The 22,613-nt window shown below is 36.3% G+C and overlaps 1 protein-coding gene across 2 annotated transcripts in view; it reads left to right on the plus strand.

The window, feature by feature from the left end:
* Positions 1-22,613, plus strand: part of ITGA1 (integrin subunit alpha 1) — a 175,616-nt gene that overhangs the window by 32,799 nt on the left and 120,204 nt on the right. For both annotated transcript variants that reach the window (XM_004737905.3, XM_013051321.2), the window contains exon 2: positions 21,937-22,057. In XM_004737905.3, the coding sequence (XP_004737962.1) occupies positions 21,937-22,057 (121 nt within the window). The remainder of the gene's footprint in view (positions 1-21,936; positions 22,058-22,613) is intronic.

The raw sequence follows: 22,613 nt of genomic DNA on the forward strand, positions 1-22,613 counted from the left end.
AAAAGGCAGGGGGCGCCTGTGTGGCTCAGTGGGTTAAGCCTCTGCCTTTGGCTCAGGTCATGATCTCAGGGTCCTGGGATCAAGCCCCACATCGGGCTCTCTGTTCAGCAGGGAGCCTGCTTCCTCCTTTCTGTCTCTGCCTGCCTCTCTGCATACTTGTCATCTCTATCTGTCAAACAAATAAATAAAATCTAAAAAAAAAAAAAAAAGGCAGTACCTTTAAAAAAATAGAAAAATAAAATACAGTGATATTAATAAAGAAAATAAATATTTTTGAGACCAGGTTAAATTATTTTTGATCAATAAAATATTAGAGAAGATAATCATTTTCAAAATTAATGAAAGTCCTGTATGTAATATTCAAAATACTATCAATTTCATTACTGCATTAAAAATATCTAATCACAAACTTTTAACTGTATGCCTTTATAGTGACACTAAAGGCTATTCTCTCTAACCCCAGGCTTTTCCTGCTGTAGGAAAACAGAGCTCACGTATCTCCAGAGATCTCTTCTATTTGTAGTTTTGATCCCATGATACTGCTTAGGCAGAACCCACAACCAGTTAAATGTTTATTTACTTGGTCAATGTTTAGCCTGTGGTTGAGCATTTATATCCTAATGGGGACTGAGAAAGCAATACAGCATGGTGAAATAAGACAAAGGAAGAAAAATAATTGGAAACCAGGAGAAAACATGGGAAAAGGAAGCAGAAAGAATGAAGAGTGCTTTTACCGTTTCTTTTTTGTTTCTATTGAATGCTTAGAAAATAGAATACATATTTGTATGCCTGTAGTAGCTTTACAAAGAAATTAAACATATGAGCACTTGTCTATTTATTCCACAAATATACAAAATATCATTAATATGTTCTATGCTTTCCAGATAGATGGTATGTCAGATGTTTGCAGAGTTATAGCTTGAAGAAAATGTACCCGGCCTTAAGTGCTGTGTTTGTTTTATATTTTCATACTCAATGGTCTGTGACCTAATTTCTTTCAGCCCTGACCATGCTTTGTTCTATGGGTTAAAAAGTATATATGCATATATTCGCATGCACACACAATTATAACTCACGTATCAAAATACATTTAAATATGTACCTGAAGCATCCAAATTTTAATATCTATCCTAATTTGTGTTTCCTTTTGTCTTCCATTGAAGATAAAACAGCTGGGGAAGTTGTTCTCTCTTAATGGGCTGATTAGTAACCAAGTAAAACATACTGTACTTTTACCTAATGCAATGGCAGGAAGACCAATTTGCAGAATGTCCAATTACACAATCCTGTATTAGTCACCAAAGAAAAGTATTTATATTTTATTGTTTTAAATAGAAAAAAAAAGGATGGAAGATTCTTTAAAAAGCAAACTGAGTCTCACACATTGAGGGCTTTCATCCATTTAGAGTTTATTTTTGTGTATGATATAAGAGAATTGGATGGGTATCATTCTTCTGTACATAGCTGTCCAATTTGCCCAGCACCATTTATTGAAGAGACTCTTTTTTCCATTGGATATATTCTTCTGATTTGTCAAAGATTAGTTGACCATAGAGTTGAAGGTCCAGATCTGGACCCTCTATTCTGTTCCACTGATGTATGTGTCTTGTTTTTGTGCCAATACCATGCTGTCTTGGTGATCACAGCTTTGTAATATAGCTTGAAATTAGGCAATGTGATGTCCCCAGCTTTGTTTTTCTTTTTCAACATTTCCTTGGTGACTCAGGATCTTTTCCATAAAATTTTAAAATTGCTTGTTCCAGCACTTTGAAAAATACAATTGGTATTTCTCTGAAAGTACAGATTACTCTAGGCAGCATAGACATTTTAACAATGCTTATTCTTCTAATCCATGAGCATGGGATGTTTTCCATCTTTTTGTGTCTTCTTCAATTTCTTTCATAAGTGTTCTGTAGTTTCTAGAATATAGATCCTTCCTGTCTTTGGTTAGTTTTATTCCAAGTTATCTTGTGATTTTTGGTGCTTTTGTAAGTGGAATTGATTCCCTTATTTCTCTTTCTACAGTTACATTGTTAGTGTGTAAGAAAGCAACTGATTTCTGTGCATTGGTTTTGTATCCTGCCACATTACTGAATTGCTGTATGAGTTCTAGTAATTTGGGGGTGCAGTCCTTTGGGTTTTCCACATAAAGACAGGAATCCATCACAATCCTAAAGAACATAGGCAGTAACCTCTTAGACATCGGCCACAGCAACTTCTTTCAAGACACATCTCCAAAGACAAGGGAAACAAAAGCAAAAATGAACGTTTGGGACTTAATCAAGATTAAAAAAACTTCTGCACAGAAAAGGAAGCAGTCAACAAAACAAAGAGGCAATCCACAGAGTGGGAGAAGATATTTGCAAATGACAGTACAGATATAGGAGTGATATCCAAGATCTATAAAGAATTCTCAAACTCAACAGCCAAAAACCAACTAATCCAATCAAAAAATTGGCAGGAGACATGAACAGACACTTCTCCAAGGGAGACATACAAATGGTTAACAGATATATGAAAAAATGTTCATCATTATTAGCCATCAGGGAAATTCAAATCAAAACCACATTGAGATACCACCTTACACCAGTTAGAATGGCCAAAATTGGATGTGGAGAAAGGGGGACCCTCTTACACTATTGGTGGGAATGCAAGTTGGTGCAGCCAATTTGGAGAACAGTGTGGAGATTACTTAAGAAATTAAAAATAGAGCTTACCTATGATCCTGCAATTGCACTACTGGGTATTTACCCCAAAGATACAGACGTAGTGAAAAGAAGGGCCATCTGTACCCCAATGTTTATAGCAGCAATGGCCACAGTCGCCAAACTGTGGAAAGAACCAAGATGCCCTTCAATGGACGAATGGATAAGGAAAATGTGGTCCATATATACTATGGAGTATTATGCCTCCATCAGAAAGGATGAATACCCAACTTTTGTAGCAACATGGATGGGACTGGAAGAGATTATGCTGAGTGAAATAAGTCAAGCAGAGAGAGTCAATTATCATATGGTTTCACTTATTTGTGGAGCATAACAAATAACATGAAGGACATGGGGAGTTGGAGAGGAGAAGGGAGTTGAGGGATATTGGAAGGGGAGATAAACCATGAGAGACTATGGACTCTGAAAAACAATCTGAGAATTTTGAAGGGGTGGGAGGTTGGGGGAGCCTGGTGGTGGGTATTAAGGAGGGCACGTATTGCATGGAGCACTGGGTATGGTGCATAAACAATGAATCCTGTTACACTAAAAAGAAATTAAATTAAAAATTATGAAAAAAAAGCATACTGTTGTATGTTTAGGGTGAGTAATTGAGATGCTTTGTATTTTGTTTCTTGTGGTAAAGTATATGCAAAATAAATTTTAACACTTACCCATTTTATATTTTTTAATATAAATATAATATTATATATAATGTATAGTACATATAAATTACGTATAACCATATAAATTATACATAATTTATATGTACTATACATTATATATAAATATAAATAATATATATAAATATAATATTTAATATTAATATAAATTTATATGAGAGAGAACACAAGTAGGGGCAGAGGGAGCCGGAGAGCAGACCCCCCCACCTTGAATACAGAGACTGATGCAAGCTCCATCCTAGGACCCTGAGATCATGACCTGAGCCAAAGTCAGATGCTTAACTGACTGAGGCACCCAGTGCCCCTACTATTTACGCATTTCAAAGTTATAATTTAGTGGCAATAAGTACATTTATAATGTTGTGCAGCTATTACCACTATCTATCCATTCCCAGAGCTTTCTTACCACTCCAAATGAAGTAATTACTCCCATTTCCCCCTCGTCTGAGGCCCTGAAAATGACAAATCTGGTTGATTCATGCTGTAGTGTGTATCAATACTTCATTCCTTTTTATAGCTGAATAATACTATATAGTCATATCATATTTTGCTTATCCATTCATCAATTGATAGACATCTGGGTTGTTTCCATTCTTTGGCTATCATGAATAGTAATACTATGAATAATAATGTACAAGTTTTTATGTGGACCTATCTTTGGGGTATTATACTTGGAGGTGGAATTTTGGGGTCATATGGTAGCTCTATGTTTAATTTTTCAAGGAACCGCCAAACTGTTTTCCACAACAGCTACATGGTGTTACATCTCCATCAGCAATATATCAAGGTTCTAATTACTACAAATAATTGCTACTAATTACTTCACCCATTTTTAATTGGGTTGCCTCTTCGCTATTGATTTGCTTCTTAGTTTTAAAGGAACTGGACTCCAAAAAGGCTTCAGTTGTGCTGAAAATGTTCCTTTTCCAGATTTGGGTGGCAGTTACATGAGTGTGTTAATTTGTGCTCTAATGTACATGTGTAAAAAATGAGGATTTGTGACCTTTTCTGAACGTATTTATTTCCTAGGGCTAGTGCAACAAATTACCACCAACACAGAGCCTTAAAGGAATAGAAATTTGGCTAGCATCAAAAAGACAAGATAATAAATGCTGGAGAGAAGTGGAGAAAAGAGAACCCTTGGGAAGTCCTGGTGGGAATGTAAATGGGGCAGTCAATATGGAAAACAAAATGGAGGTTCCTTAACAAGTTAAAAAGAGAACTACCCTACGATCCAGCAATTCTACATCTGGGAATATAGCCAGAGAAAGTGAAAACACTGTGTCAAAGAGGTATCAGCACCTCCATGTTCAAAGCAGCATCATTTATAATAGCCAAGATGTGGAAACAACCTAAGTGTCCATTGACAGAGGGATGGATAAAGACGTCACACACACACATGCACACACACACACACAAACACACACACGAAATATTATTCAGCTATAATAAAAGAAGAAAATTCTACCATTTGTGACAAAATGTATGAACCTTGAAGACATTATACGAAGTGAAATAAGTCAGACTGAGGAAGACAAATGCTGTAGGCTCTCACATGTGGAATATCAAAAAAAACAAAATTAACAAACAAAACCTAATTCACAGAAAAAGGGATCAAATTTGTGGTTACTAGAGGTGGAGAGTAGGACGAGAGAGAATTAGATGAAGATGGTAAAAAAATACAAACTTCCACTGATAAGATAAATAAGTACTGGGGATGTAATGTACAACATGATGTCTACAGCTCGCCTTGCTCTATGGTATGTATTGAAGTTGTTAAGAGAGTAAATCAAATCCCATGAGTTCTTATCACAGCAGAAACATTTTTTCCTCTCTCTATATAGAAACTGGAAAGGAAAAAAAAGTAAAAACAAAAACAAAAACCCAGAAATTTATTCTCTCACAGCTAGAGGCCGGAAGTCCAAAATCAAGCTATACTCCCTCTGAAGGATTTAAAGAAGAGTCTTTCCTTGCCTTCTCTAGTTTGTGGTAGCTGCTAAAAATTTCTTGTCATTTCATGGCTTGTAAACACATTTCTTTAGTCTCTACCTGTCTTCACATGTCTTCTCCTCTGTGTTTCTGGTTCTAGGTATCCCAAATCTCCCTCTCCCTTTTTTTATGACAATAGCAATCAATGAATTTTAGGCACACTCTGAATGCAAGATGATCTCATCTCAAGGCCCTTAACTTAACTACATCTGCAAAGATCCTCCTTCCAAATAAGGTCACATTCACAGACACCAGATGTTGGGACTTTGGACATATTTTTGAAGGAACACAATTCATCCCCCTATACTGAATATATGTCATGATTCAGTTTAAAAAAAAAAAAAAAACTAAACTAAAAGTCTTTAAGGAAAAAAATGGCAATTTTTTTAAAAATGTGGTAATCTGAGTTTTTGTGACAAAAGTCCTATAGGTTAGGGAGAGAAAGAAAATCCTATAAATTTGCCACCCTGTAAAGGAGAAATTCTTAATCAATTTTGAAAAGTGTCTTCAATGATTGTGATTCTGAAAAGAACTTTCTCTTTTTTTTGAGTTCTTTTAAATTTAATTTTATTTTTTCAGTGTTCCAAGATTCATTGTTTAGGCACCACACCCAGTGCTCCATGCAGTATGTGCCCTCCACAATACCCACCACCAGGACTTTTCAAATAAGGCTTTCAAACGATTTATGTGGGTTGTTGTTTTTAATTTGAGAGGAAGCTAATGAGAACAGTATCATATTCATATAGAGAGAAAATACTTTTTAAGATATTAAAGGATTCAGGGGTTTTTTGGAATTGCCAAGTGTAGGACTCCATTAAAATGTCCAGAAAGCATATCTGTGTGTGTGTGTGTGTGTGTGTGTTTCACAGCTCTTACACATGATACACTCTTATTGTTGTTTGGGGTTTTTTTGGTAGTTGTTGTTTTTGTTTGTTTTTGCTTTTGTCAATTGTGAATAATTAAATCATTGTTATTATTGAGACTTGGACCTTTGACCACTGTGATCCTCAACTTTGGTAGAGTTTGCAAGTGGCTGAGGATTCAGGTCATAAAGGCATATTATCCTAACACTTAGCCCCAGCAGCTTTGTACTTTAGTGTGACATGTAACTTATGACCAACTTTGTTGGGGTTTCATTTCATACATCAGTTAAATAAATATGTAGTAGAAGTAATTCTTTCTTTTTAAGAATGACATTTGATCCAATATATGAAAAGTTATTTGAGTCCCCAAATATTAAAAAAAAAAAGCTGATAATTTTAGTAGTTCTGTGAAAAGCTGTTTTAGTATGAGAACATACAAATTTAAGAATTTAGACAATAGCCTCATTCAGAAAACTAAAAGCTTCTTAGAAGCCAATTTTCTGGACCCTAATGCTATTCTGCTATCTTTTTTTTTTCTCAGTTCAATCTGTTAAAAAATAGATGACAAAGCTTTGATTCATCACCTTCTCAAATTGTTCCCATTATATGTCTTCAAAGATAAATTTTGGGAGCTCTTATGTGCCCAACTGTATGAATGTTTTGAGTAAGTCCTAAGAATTCACCAGGGAGCATATCTTTAAAAAAACAAAAACAATTTTTTTCTGTGCTTTCTTTGACAGGCATTAAAAAAAAAAAAAACTTAACAGCATTTTTAAGTTGATTGGAGTTCATCCAGAAAATCATGACTTGTTGGTAAAAAGTTAAAATTAAGGAAATCCAATTTTTTGAAATTTTTCACAAAGTTCTTTTTGTACTTTTAAAGTAGTAAAAGGCCAAGTATTTTATGAAGTGTCCACACAAATTATATTACTGGTCTTTCATCATCTTATGGAATAGTACTTGCACTCAAGACATGAAGGAAAAATCCGCTTCAGGGTTTGGCTGGGAAATAACTGACACACAACAGAATCACTCACCCTCGCAGTTTTTCACTGTAGGCGCCAGGCAGGGTGTCAGCCCATGGAGGGGCAAGCTGGTTCCTCATTCAGCTCTGCTCTCCTCATAAGATTGGCCTGACACAAAGCTGCAATTATTCTGTAGTGACATCACCACTGTCCTGCCCTTTTGCCTGTATTTAAATGAATTATTCTTATGTTGCATAATGGAAGATTTCGACTTTAAATCTGACCGGCAATGAAAGTCAGTGTGAGTTCTGTGTCATGTTTCCATCGGGCTTTATTTTTAACTTCTGGTGATGCCTGGAGCACAGTCGTAAAGTACTGAAAGCATTTCCTAATGTGAAATGTAGTCTTCCCAGGGAAACGTTGCGTATTACCTGCTTAGTCAACTAAAAAGGTATCATGCTTTTTCATAGTACGTAAAGGACTACCCAAATTAAGTCCCAAAGGCATCTATTTCCTATTCTCTTTTAGATAGCACAGACCTGTGGTGCCTGGGTGGCTCAGTCAGTTAAGTGTCCGACTCTTGATTTTGGTTCAGGTCATGATCTCAAGGTCATGAGATGGAGGCCTGTGTCAGGCTCTGTACTCAGCACAGAACCTGCTTGTGCCTCTCCCTCTGCTCCTCCATCCCCCACCCTCAAATAAATCAATAAATAAAATCTTAGACAGCACAAAGCTTTTCAATGATTAAATAGGAAAGAAAGAAAAAACAAAACTAGGATTGTTAAGATTTGTAAAAATTGGTATCCAAATTACAGGAGTCACATTATAGAAATCAGCAATCACTTCTGGCCCGTGGGATTTTTTTTTTTTTCTTTTTTAACCTCATAAGGTTAATTATTTGATTATGCCTTATGTCTCACAAGTAATTAAAGCTTTCTGAGGGCATGGCTAATGTTTATTTTGCCTCTTAATCACTCATAGTTCTTCCACACTACCTTGCACATGATAGGTTCTTATTAGTGTGTGCTGAATGAATATGACAATGCAGAATTTTGTCACATACATTTATTTACATACTTCCAATCTATATACAGGGCAGGCCAGTCACTTTTTCTCTTATTCCATCTTTTTAAAGTTTTTAATGGCTTTTAGGGGGAACATAAGAAGGAAGCATTGAGTCAGGTCAAGAGAGCCATCTGTTTTTCTTAGCTACACTGCCTTGCTATTTTTTTCCCATCCTTCCTTCAGCCACAGTGGACCAAGGAAACTGAAGGGGGACCACTAACTGGACTAGACAGTATCTACAGATATTAGACAATATCTAGAGAATTCTCTCTTTCCCTCCTCTGGATTTCACTTTCACACCATTCTTCTTGGCAAGAATGAAGCCTGTGTCTGTTCCTGACTGTCCTGTTGCATGATCTTCAACACCAAGACAAGAGCCTACCAATGAGGCCAACCTGTTGTCAGAGAGTGGAGTACTTGGATTGGCTGCCTTAGAGTTAATCAGCTGTGGCCAGGAGAGTGAGACACCAGATGGTTCATTTTAAATCTGATGCTCATTCTTGGACCATTCAGCCTGGAAGTCAGTGTCACTTAAAACATAAAACTTAAAAACATAGCAGCACCATCTGAAACCCTGGTTTGGAGTGAGATGGTTGCCCTAACAAGGTAGTTGCTGGCTTCTGGTGAAATGGAAGGGCTAATTTAAATAATAGGTAAGGTGTCTTATAACTACTGACTATAATATTTTATGATTTAACACTATAGCAGTCAAATATTAGGAAGTCATATTTAATTCTGCTGCAGTTTCCCCTAAACTCTACAGTTTGATAGATCAGTTGAACAGATTTTTCTTGCACATAGAACCACTTACTACCTACACTATGTTAGAATAGAGATGAACACTATCACTAGAAATCTGGAAGCATATTTAAATAGTGGTAAATATTCTAGATATTGAGAAGACCCTTTTTATTCTAACAGAAATATCTAAATCATATATATATATATATATATAAATCATATAAATTTTCATCCCTGATCTCATTGCTCAAAGAGTTAAGTTTTGTTTGGTTGTTTTTTGTTGTTTTTCTCAATCTTCTTGTTTTTTTTTTCTTTTGAGCTTTTTGTAAGCCATCAAAAACTTTAAAATTGGAGTGTTACCTTTGTGTTGTATCACTAGATGGAAAAGATATAGTATCACTAGATGGAAAAAGTATCACTAGATGTCTTTTCAAAATCTTTGAAAAGACAGTAAAATGGCCTTTCACAAGGATAAGTACCATGTAGAACCCTCAGGATCCTGACTATTCCCTTATTAAAAAAAGTATATCCAATCTAAAGCCATTTAATTATCTTTGCATTTTTATAAGATACAAATTTTCTTTAACTCTAAGGTCTTAAAAATCTGATGTAACATTCTGTAAGATATCATGAGCTCCCTTCTGAGGAAATGTGGTCCTCGATTCCGTTGATGTCAACGGGTATGGTCTTCATTGTTGCTATTGATTTGGTTGCACCAATTTCTGCTCCTTTAAAGGTCCAAATAATAATATAAGATTAGAGAGTTACTAGAATACATGGAATGGTGAGAAACAATGAAGTCAGCAAGCTTTCTAAAGTTGCAATACTTAAGGAAAATTGTCAAATACACATGCTTATTCATTTGCTATAATTCTGCTCTACCCTGTTTAACCTTGCTGATAAGTGTACCACTCCTTGGCATGTTCCCTTCCATCTTTATATGTTTACATTCTCAGAAGTAATGTTCAGTACACCTCTGGCATGCTGGGCAGTTCTAAATTGAGTGATGACCTGTTTTCTCTTATATTTTCCCTGAGAGCCTAGTGTTTGTGAAATAAGGATGGCCAGTAGAAAATCAGTAGGTTTTACTTGACTTGCTTCCATTTATTTTAGTTAAACATCTCCCAGAGTAAGGAATTATGAGTTCCCGGAGCAGCACACGGGTCTCTTTCTTGATGTAACTCTAAGTTCTGTGATTTGGATCATCTGCAGTTCTCCAAAGAGGGAGACATAGCCATGTAAGTAGTACAGTCCAATAAACTAGACTGTGGACAAGTACTGGAAAGGAAATAATGAAAATTCTAGCATGTCAGTTCCTTTTCAGGCCGCCAGTGTATTTGTTAAGCAAATTGGGAACTTAGTATTAAGCTCATTTCTAAAATCCTGATTTTTTTTGCCCCTAGCAATGTCCACCAGAGTGTAAGATGCAGCTAGTGTAACAAACCCTCAAACAGGTCAAGTCTACCTACATTTTATTTTGCCATGGGCCACAAAGTGGTATTACCTTTAACTTGCCTTAACCTTTCGTATTTTTTATTTCCCATATTGCTCAGAAGCAGTCGAGCAAACCATGGTCAGGTCTCCACATGCCCTTTTTCACCTTGCCTGCCTCTGAAATCTACCCCTTGTGAAGGAACTGTAGAAAATAGGAAATGGGTAAAGATAATTAATAAATAACTAAAGATGATACATTCAAATTATTTTATTTTGTGTGCCTCCTTGCAGCTCCTAAAAACAAGAATAGTCTTGTATTTGTTCTAATTCTGATTAAGAGATATAAAATTTTTAAAATTAATAAAATTAAAAAGAATTAGAAAAGATATGTCAACACATCTTCAAACATGATAATAATACAGAAAATGTTTAGTTCTTTTTTCTCATGAAGTACTTTAGTGAGAAAATTAAAGGAATAACAATAAACATAAGAAAATTAATTATAACATAAACATAAGAAAATTATAACATAAACATAAGAAAAATAATTATAACATAAACCTAAATGTGCCCAGATTTGCAAAATCTAAACATTGTCCCATAATTGTTTATTTTTCATGAGAAGTAAAACACTATTATGATTTTTTAATAAAGTCCAATAATGAGCAATCCTCTTCGTCATTGAGGCTAAAACTGATTGGGAAACAACCCGGAATCAGAATGGAGCATGGCTGATGAAATGAAATTCCCACAAAGCGGATTTACCCTCTACCTTCAACTCAGAGTCTGATATTGAGGAAATAGAACACAGCATTATTTTGTTTTCATTTTTGTTTTTCTGTAGGTAGGCTCACTTCTAAGAGAAAACAAGTAGGAGAAGACTGGGATGCCCCTACAGCTTCTCTTTCCAAACTCATCAGTCAGTCAAGTGTGAAAGGAGACAGGCACAGGCATAGATACAGACAGGGAGTGTTACAGCTCACAGAGCTCCCTTCCATGAGGATGGGAAGTGAGCATTATCTTCTAAAAAACATAAAAAAACAACATTTTTATTTCCTTTTGGATCCTATTCTCTTCCTTCTCTTGCCCCCAGTCCACAGGTAACCTCTACTCGAATTTCTTTGTATATAACAACTACTTGGTCGCTAGAATTACGATTGTGAGTACCAGTATGCTTCCATTTAAGGAAAATATTGGCTGCCAGTTCTTGGGGATTTTGATATAACATCTGAATTTATTTCAATTACCAGATACTCTAGGAGACAAATGGAAAGAATGTAAAAGATGATGCAGCTAGATAGGAATAAAGTTTGAATCCAAGGATGTTACTTCTCAACAAATGTTCTATTTGCTGAAAGATCATCATGGTCTTAGCAACAACAGTTATAGCTAAGAAAACAAAATTGGAACTATCTTAAAACAGAAAAGAAAGCATCATTAAGTTATCTCTTTCTTCTGAAAAGAAAATAAGCATTCTATTGACCCTTGCCTTCTGAAATATTTCAACATTCCAGGCTACTGAGATTTTTCTTCATCTCTTGTAAACAAACCCATGTCCTTTAAAATACTTTCTGGTTTATTTTCCAATTTTTTTTTTCAGATGAACCACAAGTTATATGTATTTGACTTCCATTATTTTCTCTTGATAAACTGAACAAGTTTTAAATTGGGCAGAGGTACCAAAAGACTTTTGAATGAAGAGAATATTAGGTAGTGAATGATAAAATGAAAACTAGCTATAGTAATTAGCTAGGAAGGGAAAGAAATATTGTGAAGAATCATTTTCGTCTAAGTGCTGGTATGTTATTAGGGACATCTAGAAAAATCAGCCTATTATGTGGTATTTGAGAATCAATAAGACATCTCTACATCCATGCAATTTGAAATTGCCAATTAAAACTACTGGGTAACTCTAGAATGAGCAATTGTTTTCTTATAGACCTTGTTTTTGGTTTCTGATAAACTGTCGAGGTTTGCATAGTATTTTATTTTTTTAGTTAGTTTCATGAAGCCCTTAATTTATTAATGTTAATGATTGACCACTTGTGTGTTAAACCAGAAAGTATTTAGATAACCTTATTCCACCAAAAAAATAATGTTATAAATCTGTATACTTTGCCTCCTAATTCTGAGCAGTATGGAAAATAAAAAATATGAAATGCTAAGGCAAGTTAAGGCTAATGCCCCTTTGTGCCCCGTGGCAAATAATTTTATGTGTTTCCCAAGGTTAAAACCTTGGGAAAAAATCAAGACATTTTTAAAAGTCCAGGCATACTCAATCCTTAAAAAAATACTCTAGTTGATTCAAAGTGCCAGTAATTATTTTCCAGTATAAATAATCACAATTTAATTCAATTGATTTTTTCACATGTTGGAATTTTTCCATTCGTTTCTATTTTGTGTTACACATGAGTGTGTTTTCACTTAAACAATTTTAGTTCCTAACTACAAATTGTACAATTAAGAGAGAATGGCTTTGGTTCTTTTTTTTTTTTTAAGATTTATTTATTTATTTTAGAGAGAGGGAGAGGCAGAAGGAGAGGGAGAAAGAGTCTTAAGCAGACTCCCCACGAAGTCCCATGTGGGGCTCCATCTCAAGACCTGAGATCACAACCTGAGCCAAAACCAAGAGTCATATGCTTAACTGACTGCACCACGGAGGTGCCCCACTTTTGGTTCTTTTTTATACCATTCGTACATTGGATAACTTGCATGTTTTTGAGATGCTTTTGTTTCAATCTCAGAGTCACATCTTACCTAGGTATCATATGCATTGTGTCCATCAATGCCTGAGAAGAAAAACCTGAATAAAACGTTCTACCTTTATTTGCAGATTTTTTTCAGTGATTTATATTACTTTACTTATAATTTCTTCTCCATGATATATATGAGCCAGTAACACATTGCCAGTCCCATCATTTTTGCTAATGTGCACAAGAGGTAGTTTACTGCATAAGGAAAGCAAAGAGGTAGTATACGCAGTGATACAAATTATTTTAAATTTCCTAGTTTCTATTTGAGTTATTCAAACAAACAAACAAAAAGGTATAATTCACTCTCTGCAGTGAAACAATAGAAGTATCTGAAATAGTGAACATGTCTCACACACTCAAACATGTGCATGGACTTCAAAAGCCAATACCCAAGCCTTCCAGAAAAATTGCGCTATCGAATCTGTAGGAGAATCAGTAATACAACCTGTTAGTGCCTAGAATCATTTATTTTACAGTGTGAACTACCTTTTGCCTTCCTGTCCCTCAAAAGTACCTGTTACGCATGCTAACAAAAATAACCTAAAACTGACAATGTTTTACTGTCTCACTGAGAAGATATTAAATGTAAATCAATAAAATTTACTGAAAAGTTTCATTAACAAAAAGACAACCTTCATTCATACTTTTACATCTCCAAACACTTTGTATCTCACATTTCTGTATGAATACTTGAATAGGATGCAACCTGCTCTGTTCTGAAGTGTAAGACGCCTTTCCCCATGCAGCGCTCCGTGCTGTGTAGTCACAGAAATAAATGAGTTCAGCTCCCAGGATGCCAGGGCAGCTGGAGAACAGAGTTCTGTGCTCACATTGCTTGCAAAAACACACGAGTCGTGTTTCCCACAGTGGGGTCCAGGGACCCCTGAGGTTCTGCAGCTTTTTTATCCTGTAAACCCCAGAGCCAGAAGATGATGGTGATAGGGTGGAGGCGTTGGGAAACTGAGACTGTTTAAGAATTTCAAGAGAAGGGACAGACTGAGAAGAGCTGGCAGAGTAGGCACTTATTTGTGGTGGGAGGATATGGGAAAAGAGCAGATGTCTGTAGATACTACAAAGGAAAATAAACACTGTGGGAGAACAAACTTATGTAGAAAAAATTAAAAGGGGGATTTTTAACAAAGGATGTTTGGGAAACACTCCATTGGAGCTTAATATTCTGGGCAGCATTTACAAAAGGGTACAAGTTCTTACAGCCAGAATGACCTTTATATGAGAAATCTTCATTTCTCTGTTTATTCCATCCTGTTTCACTTAACAAACTTGTATTAAACACCTACTATGTGCCAAGAATTAGGCCTCTTTGCCTCCTTCCCATCAGCCATATACAGATACACACATAAACACACACTCACTTTGAAGTTCAAATACCATTTGTATTAACTGGAAGCCTACAGGACGTTAGCACTAAAGTCAAAACAATTCACTCACTACAGCAAGCTAAAGTTAAAAAGCAGCCTCCCATGATGAAGCTTGGAAAATGTTTGAACATCGAGGTGTTTATTTGGATTGGCTTTTCTGGACTTGCTGATAGAGGTAGATATCATGCTGACATATTACATCACTTCTGATGAAAGAACCCTTAATGGTGGGATTCATTGAGCCAGACTTTCCTCTTACATAATTGTATAGGGAAGTTTCAATTGCTTGGAGACAGCAAGTTGGATATGGTATCTTTTTCTGAAGATATAGATTCCTGTATTTGAGACTATGATACCATTTCTAAACACTTGTGTTGATGCTACATCAAGGCTCAAGGCTCTGATGTTTCTTTTATTCTATTTTTATTTTCTGTTGTCTTTACCACTGGAGTTCTTTGTCTCATCCTTCTCAAGATTACAATGCTGTAAAAATAATCACTTCAGATTTCAAATCAAGTAGAATTATGTCGCACTATATTTGTGGATAGATCCAGTTACACTATTTATCAAACTTAATCTTGTCTAAAAATATCTTTATTTACTTTAGAGAGAGAGAAAGAGAAGGCAGACACAAGCAGGGGGAGGGGCAGAAGGAGAAGAAGAGGGAGAGAAGCAGGCTCCCCACTGAGCTCAGAGCCTGATGTGGGGCTCAGTCCCACGACCCTGAGATCATGACGTGAACCAAAACCGAGAGTTGGGCCCTCGATCAACTGAGCCACACAAACGCCTCTCAGATCTTATCTTTTAGGGTAATCATGTATACCAAAATTGAGATCCAACTCACTTAGCCACCAAGAATAACCGAACTAATTAAAATTTCAGATTTATAACACTGATATTATAAAGATGTTTGATTATACATTGCAAGTGAGGAAAGGGGCTTTCAGTTTCCATCCTCAACTCTTATCATTAAAATGTTTTTCTTCCTACCCCTTGAACTGTCTCAAAGTTGAATATATTTTATTTGAATTGAAGTGATATAAAATACCTAATGTGTCACATCATTAGTTATAGTGAGCATATATAATTTGAGGAGTTTATATCCATCTGAGTAGGGGTAGATGAACTCTTTCCACCAATAAGCTTTGGCACAGCAAGAGATATAAAAGGTGCCCAGGATGTACCAGCATTCACACTGCAGGGGTGGGGGATGCTATGGGGACTCTGCAGCTCTGCATTACAGAGGTTGTACTGCCTAGGTACTTTCTCTGATTCTCAGATGGCTCAAGACTGTCACTCAATTCATATGCCTTATGTCACTTCAGGCTTATCCTATCCCTGGAATAGATTTATAATCTTTGAAATAGGTTAGAGGAGAGTAGATTGTCAGTGAAGTAAGAAAATCCTTAACTTGCTATTGGCTGAGAACCTGGGTGGTATCATAAATATTCACCACATTTTGAGGAACTGAGATGAGAATCCAAGAGGTCTAACCGGAAGGACAGAAACCCTTGCACTCCTCTTCCTTGGCCAGTTGTTTCACCTGGAAGGCTGATTCCCTCATCTAGATTTTCTTTACACATGTCATTGCAGCCAGGTTTAGAAACGGGAAACTTTCTATGGAAGTGAGTCAATGAACCCACTGTCCTGCCACACTGATACAACACATCTGTATCATTTTTCAAGATATAAATGGTCATCAGGATGGGAGCAGGGGATCCTCTTCCAAAAGAAAATTCAACTGCCATATGGTAAACGGATTCTTTGAATTCTACTTATGAACACAATTTACTCATTTATTGAATATTCTTTATTGCTACATGTATAAGTTGTATTTGTCACAGCAACCAATGCCTATAAAGCATTTGTAACCTCATTTTAAATGTGATAAGCTGAGACTAATGGAAGTTAAATCACTTACTGTATTTTTTCCCAGCTAGGCTATAAGATCTTAAAAGTAGAAGTGCCATCTTATTATGACTATATCTCCAGGACCTAGCATATATTCAACCCCAAGTAAAACCTTGATGAATATTTGTGTAGTAGTTGAATAAATGTGAATAATTACATAAATAATAATATAAGTGAAAGGGCTCTGTAAGCCTAGGTTCATATATCTCTAAAGATTACCATATTTCTATACAATGAAGGAATTTGCTCTAAAAACCATTAACTAAAGGGGCGCCTGGGTGGCTCAGTCAGTTGAGCATCTGACTCTTGGTTTTGGTTTTGATCTCAGTGTTGTAGGACGGAGGCTTCCATTGAGCCCTGTGTCGGCCTCCTTACTAAGTGCAGAGTGTGCTTCAGATTCTTTCTCCCTCCCCCTCTGACCCTCCCTGCTCACACACACTCTCTTTCTCACTCTCTCTCACTCAAATAAATACATACAATCTTTAAAAATAAATAAATAAAAATAAAAACCATTAACTATAATAAAACAGTTATTATTTCCTATCTTAATATTGTGCCATTTCACTCTTTAAAAATAATAAATATAATATTAATTCCATGATTTCTCCTATGTCCAGATTGGATAAATGTGTAAGAAGTTGGTGAAAGAAAGCAATAGCATTTTAATATCAATCCCTAGCCACCATTCATTTGATACCCTTTTTACTTGGGCTTTTAAATATTCAGAATTCCATTGGCTATTAAATACTTCAATCTGGATAGTGCTAGATCAGAATTTCTGGACCACCCTGTGAAACACAGACTTTCTTCATTAAAAAGCAAAATATCAAACAGGCTGCAGTGACTTTTCTTGGAACTCAGAGGATGTGTGGAGGAGGAAGGCCTTCTTTGACCAGAGAGTCAGTGCCCTCGGGAGAAGCTCAGACTTTTCCCCCTTCATTCAACTTTTCCTGTCAGTCCTACCCTCAACTACTCAAGTTACAAGATGATTAAGAGCTCTCATGGGTCTTTTGAGGTTCTGTTGACCTGCGTTATTGTTATTATTTTTATTATTATTAATCTCACAACTTCAATGGCACTCTTGTCACAGAAAGTCTATGATTTGACCTGAGAAACCCAGTGTTTAATTCCTTCTCTGCCACTAACACAGCTGACATTAGACCAATCACTTAACCCTTCTAAGGTCCAGTTTCCTAACATACAAGAAGAGAATAGTGGCTGCTGTTCTGCCCAACCACCAACCAGTTCATTGTCTAGTTCAATATCCTTTTTATATGAAAATGTTTGTAAGTGGCAAAAGGATTTTTTTGTGATTTATTTATTTATTTGAGAGAGAGAGAGAGAGAGAGAGAGAGAGCAAAAGAAAGCAGGGGGAGGGGCAGAAGGAGAGGGAGAGAGAAAAATCTGGAAGCAGATTGCCAGCTGAGCACAGAGCCCACCAGCCGCAGTGTGGCTCGACCCCAGGCCCCTGAGATCACGACCTAAGCCAAAATCAAGAGTCAGCTGCTTAACTGACTGAGCTTCCCAGATGCCCCATGGCAAAATATTTATATGCAGAAAATACCATACAATTGTAGGTACTTCTCCCTCTCTTTTTCTCTTTCTCTCATTTAGTTGTCTTACACCTCCACTTCCATACTGGGACAAAGAAACTGTGCACAATGATCTCTTTCACAAGAGATACCCTTCAACACCAACAATCTCATCTTCCTCCTCAGTTTTGAGCCCTTAAATATATGACACATATAATCATATTTGAAAGAGAGCAAGCCTTTCCATTTCTTTTCTACCTGAACGTGAATATTTTGCCTGAAACTCTCATGATGCTTTATCTAGATCTCTGCAAGTATGACTTCTCTCCTCACTCCAGTGATCCCCCTCAGCCCCATTTTCTTAGCCATGGCCACTGTAGAAGGCCTCTTCCCAGTTTTGCTTCTCAGAAGTCATAATTACTTGGACTAAGAGTAATGTTGCCGTCTACTAACCCTTTTCAGTTTTAGGGATAAGATGTAAAAATTGAATTCGTGTGAATGTTTGGGAATCCTGGGGAACTATGGGCAAACTTCTCTACTGTCCTGAGTCTCCTTCTGTTCATTTGCACAGCAGTGATAACAACACTAATTGTAGGGTTGTGGGCAAATTATATGAGAAGGAGCATGTGAAGCATAACAAATAGTAATGTGTTGTTATTCTTAAGGAAAAAAATTCCTCTTCTGCTGGCACGTGTGAAATTAGAGCTTAATTTTGACGTCTGCCTATTGTCTATGTTTTATTTCCCATCATTTTCACCCTGTATGGCCCCTTAAGCCACCTCAGCTTTGTTTTTCTTTTTGTTTTTTGACTTTGACAGAGAATAAGTGCGATTTTTGCTGTACCTCTGGTACATAAAGTTCCAAGACAACTTGGTATAACAAAATGAGCATCAAACTCAGAGTTTCAAGAAACTGCCTTTACTGTTTGTGCACTCCTTTAAATCAAAAGAACAAGATGTAAACTATTTTTTTTATGTCATCTCCTGTGCTTCAGTCTCCTTGGTGCCTTAGCAAACATGAAAGAGACTGATTTACAATCACTTTGGGCAAATTGCCCGTAGAATTCTGAAGACAGGAAATGAAAAAAAAAAAAAAAAAAGGTGCAGCACACCCCTCCCCCTCCCTTGAGCATTCAACACAACATGTGGAATAAACAAGCCTAAAAAGGAAACCAAAATGTCTTGGTCTTATAATGAGGAGTATCATGAATGTCTTTTGGGAGAACATATACTAAACACAATAAAGTGCTAGAAAAAAACTTCAAGAGCAGTGAACTTGAACCTGATTAATAATAACTCCTTTCCCCTTTGGTCTAAAAGATGGTGAGTACTTTTAATCTAGGGTAAATTATGTTACCTACATCAACATTATGAAAGAGGGTTACCATATTATAGGCTTACACCTCTCAAACCATAACAGGAATCGAATTCCCTGGGGATCTTGTTGGGATGGAGACACAGATTCAGGAGATTTGAGTGGAACCTGAGATTCTGGATCCCTCGCAAGCTCTGGATGATGCAGATGCTGCTGGTCTGCATGCCTGTTGTTTTCCCATCATCTTCAACAAAATCATTGGTGGTGGTGTTCTGGTCCTTCTCTATAGAATAGTCATATTCAGCTTGGGCAGTTTTGGTCCCAGGGGAATTTGTCTGTGTCTGGAGACATTTTTGATCTTCATAACTTAGGGAGTACTACTGGCATTATGTGGGCAGGGACCACAGATGCTGCTACAATACACAGTATAGACTTTCATAACAAATAATCTTCTGACTCAAAATATTAATAACACTAAAGTTGAGAAATCCTGTTGTAGACCTACTACCTTGTGTATCTCTCGTATCAAAAAATAATCTGTTACAAGTTTTCAAAAAAATAAAACTGTGAGAGAAGGGTAGGAGCACGTACTATTTAGTTTGGAGTAGAGTGAACAGTGTTTAAAGCTGTCTTCAAATATGTAAAAGGAAATTATGCAGAAGATGGTAACCAGCTGTTCTCCATCACACTTGAAGTAAGAGCAGGAAATGTACATAAATGGGCCTACGCTACCCATCCGTTCTTTTACTACATCTTCCACACGAGCCAGGCAAGTCTCTCTATGATTTTACAGCCATATTTGCCCCATTCTATGTCTTATCACTTGTAAAGACCCTCCCAAATTATTGGGATATATTTTCTTCTCACTGCCAAGTTGAATCTCTCCTTCCCTTTAAAAATCTAACTTGAAAATTTCCATCTCCATTAAGTCTTTCTTAACTAAAATGAAATACTTGTCATTTTACCTCTAACTTCAACTGGTACACTTTCTCCTTCAGTGTTTATTCTACAAATATGTTATTGCCCATCTGTGTACAAGGTGCTAGATTTTGAGAAAAGATAAGAAAGAGAAGAGAGTCCCCGCTTTTAAGAATTTTCCAAACTGGAGGAGGGGGGGAGAAATCACACAGATAATTACAATGTAAATAAAATAATATTTAATAATTATTTCTATGAGGGGCGCCTGGGTGGCTCAGTGGGTGAGTGGGATCAAGCCCCACATCTGGCTTTCTGCTGAGCAGAAAGTTCGTTTCCCTCTCTCTCTCTACCTGCCTCTCTGCCTACTTGTGATCTCTGTCTGTCAAATAAATAAATAAATTATTAGTATTATTATTATCTCTATGAGAGATATTCAAAAAATGAAAGAGGAGGATTTAGTAGTTAGAAAGATTATTTCCAGTTGGAAAGATCAAGGAAGACTTTATAAATAGGTATACATAAGTATCTTTTTTCATGAATAGGTATACATAAATTTTTTTAAAGAAAAAAATTTTCTCTAGATTAGGTATAATTCTGTGCAGCAAAAAACCCAATGTTAAAATTGAAGGTTATGACTTAGAGCATAGAATGAATTTGAGTCTGGATTTAAACTATATTTATGGAAGAGTTTATAATGAGTAAGGAAAGATAATTTTTCAGGATGCGGATAGCTGTATCATGGTTTTAATAAAGAAAGGTGAATTCAATTACCTCTGAATGTACCTTATAATGCATGTTATTTAGTTGCATCTAGGAGAGGAATGCTTTGTAACTTCACAACTCTACTTCAAAAACTAGTATCAACCTTGGAATTTGGCACCATCCATTTGACAGAATTTGGCACCATCCAGAACCCTTTTAGGAGAGAGTCTCTCTTGTAAAGGGTTTTCATTACCTGAACTTTAAGGAAATTGAAGAGAATTAACCCTCATTGAATATCTAGTGTGTGTCAAGCACTGAGTAGAGTCTTTAGATATGTCATTTGATCTAGATATATCATGGACAGCAGCCTGTGAGTGTATTACCACCAACACTATATGGAGGTTCTAGCATACTAGGATAAGCTTTCTGTCCACTGCTTGATGGAAAGAGAAGTCGAACAAATCTCAGGCCTGCTTCAGAAGCCATTTCTGGGTGAAGGCAATCTGCTTCCATTCCCTTTGGAAGCAGTAAGGAGAAAGCCTCCCCTCCTGAGGATTTAAATGGTGATTCTTGCATCCTTCATAGTCAAAACAGGAAAATGAAGTTGTTTACATTGCATTAGTGGCCATGATTCACTGTAGGGCTCATTATTGGAAAGCTATCTGTAACCACATTAGGCATATCCAAGCACGAGTTTCTGCCAGGTCTCTCTCTCTCAGATTCTGAAGTCATTAGCTCTGGGAATTGTACAGCTACTAAATTTCTATAGGGTTTTGTTTGAATATTAGTATTTGTATTCTTCAGTTGTCATTTGCAGTCAATAATATAATTAATACCATAAATCTTTCTTGCAGTTCTCATTTTTTGAGTATTACTGCTTTTTATAACAAGAGCACAATTTTTAGGCATGCCTTCCAGAATTCAAAACATGATGGAATCTTAGTTAACTCTGTGTAACTGGACTTTGTTTTCCCTCTTAAAGTGGTTCTAGGCTTCTGCGTATCATTCAATGTGGATGTGAAAAATTCAATGACTTTCAGCGGCCCGGTGGAGGACATGTTTGGATATACTGTTCAACAGTATGAAAATGAAGAAGGAAAATGGTAAGCCAGTTGATTTTGTTGTGTTGTGTAGTTTTTTTACAAGGTAATGGAAAATATTATTTGGTTACAGTTTGTTTTATGAATGAGACTTCAACAGAATGAATCATGCATGGTAGAAAATGCAGTCTAATCATTTGGTAATGGAAACTGACAGTGTTAAAAAAAAAAAAAAAAAGGAAAATTCCTTGGCAGTACTCAAGGAAGTGGTTAGTGATTTCTGTTGAAGCCCCTGTTGACCTCAAGAAGGTCCTTGTCCAAAATAGTCATTGCTCTGCAATTGTTATTCTGGCAAGAGTTCTTTAATTGTTCTCACTCCAGAGTAGTTGAATGTCAGCTGGAAGAATTGGGAGGCAAATGAGATGCTATCTTGAAAGGGTTAATATCACTTCCATAAGATATTATTGGGCTTATATTTTTGGTGATTTACTGACCTACTGAGTTTGGTTTACTGTTTATAATGAACCTTACTGAATTTCTTTTATACACTTACAAGCCCATTAGTAATGATTCACTTCACTTCAGGCATGATTTTTTAAAAATATTTGACTTGTTGAAA

Source organism: Mustela putorius, unplaced genomic scaffold (genome assembly GCF_011764305.1).
Source record: "Mustela putorius furo isolate JIRA1106 unplaced genomic scaffold, ASM1176430v1.1 tig00000407_pilon_pilon_pilon, whole genome shotgun sequence".
NCBI lineage: Eukaryota > Metazoa > Chordata > Mammalia > Carnivora > Mustelidae > Mustela > Mustela putorius.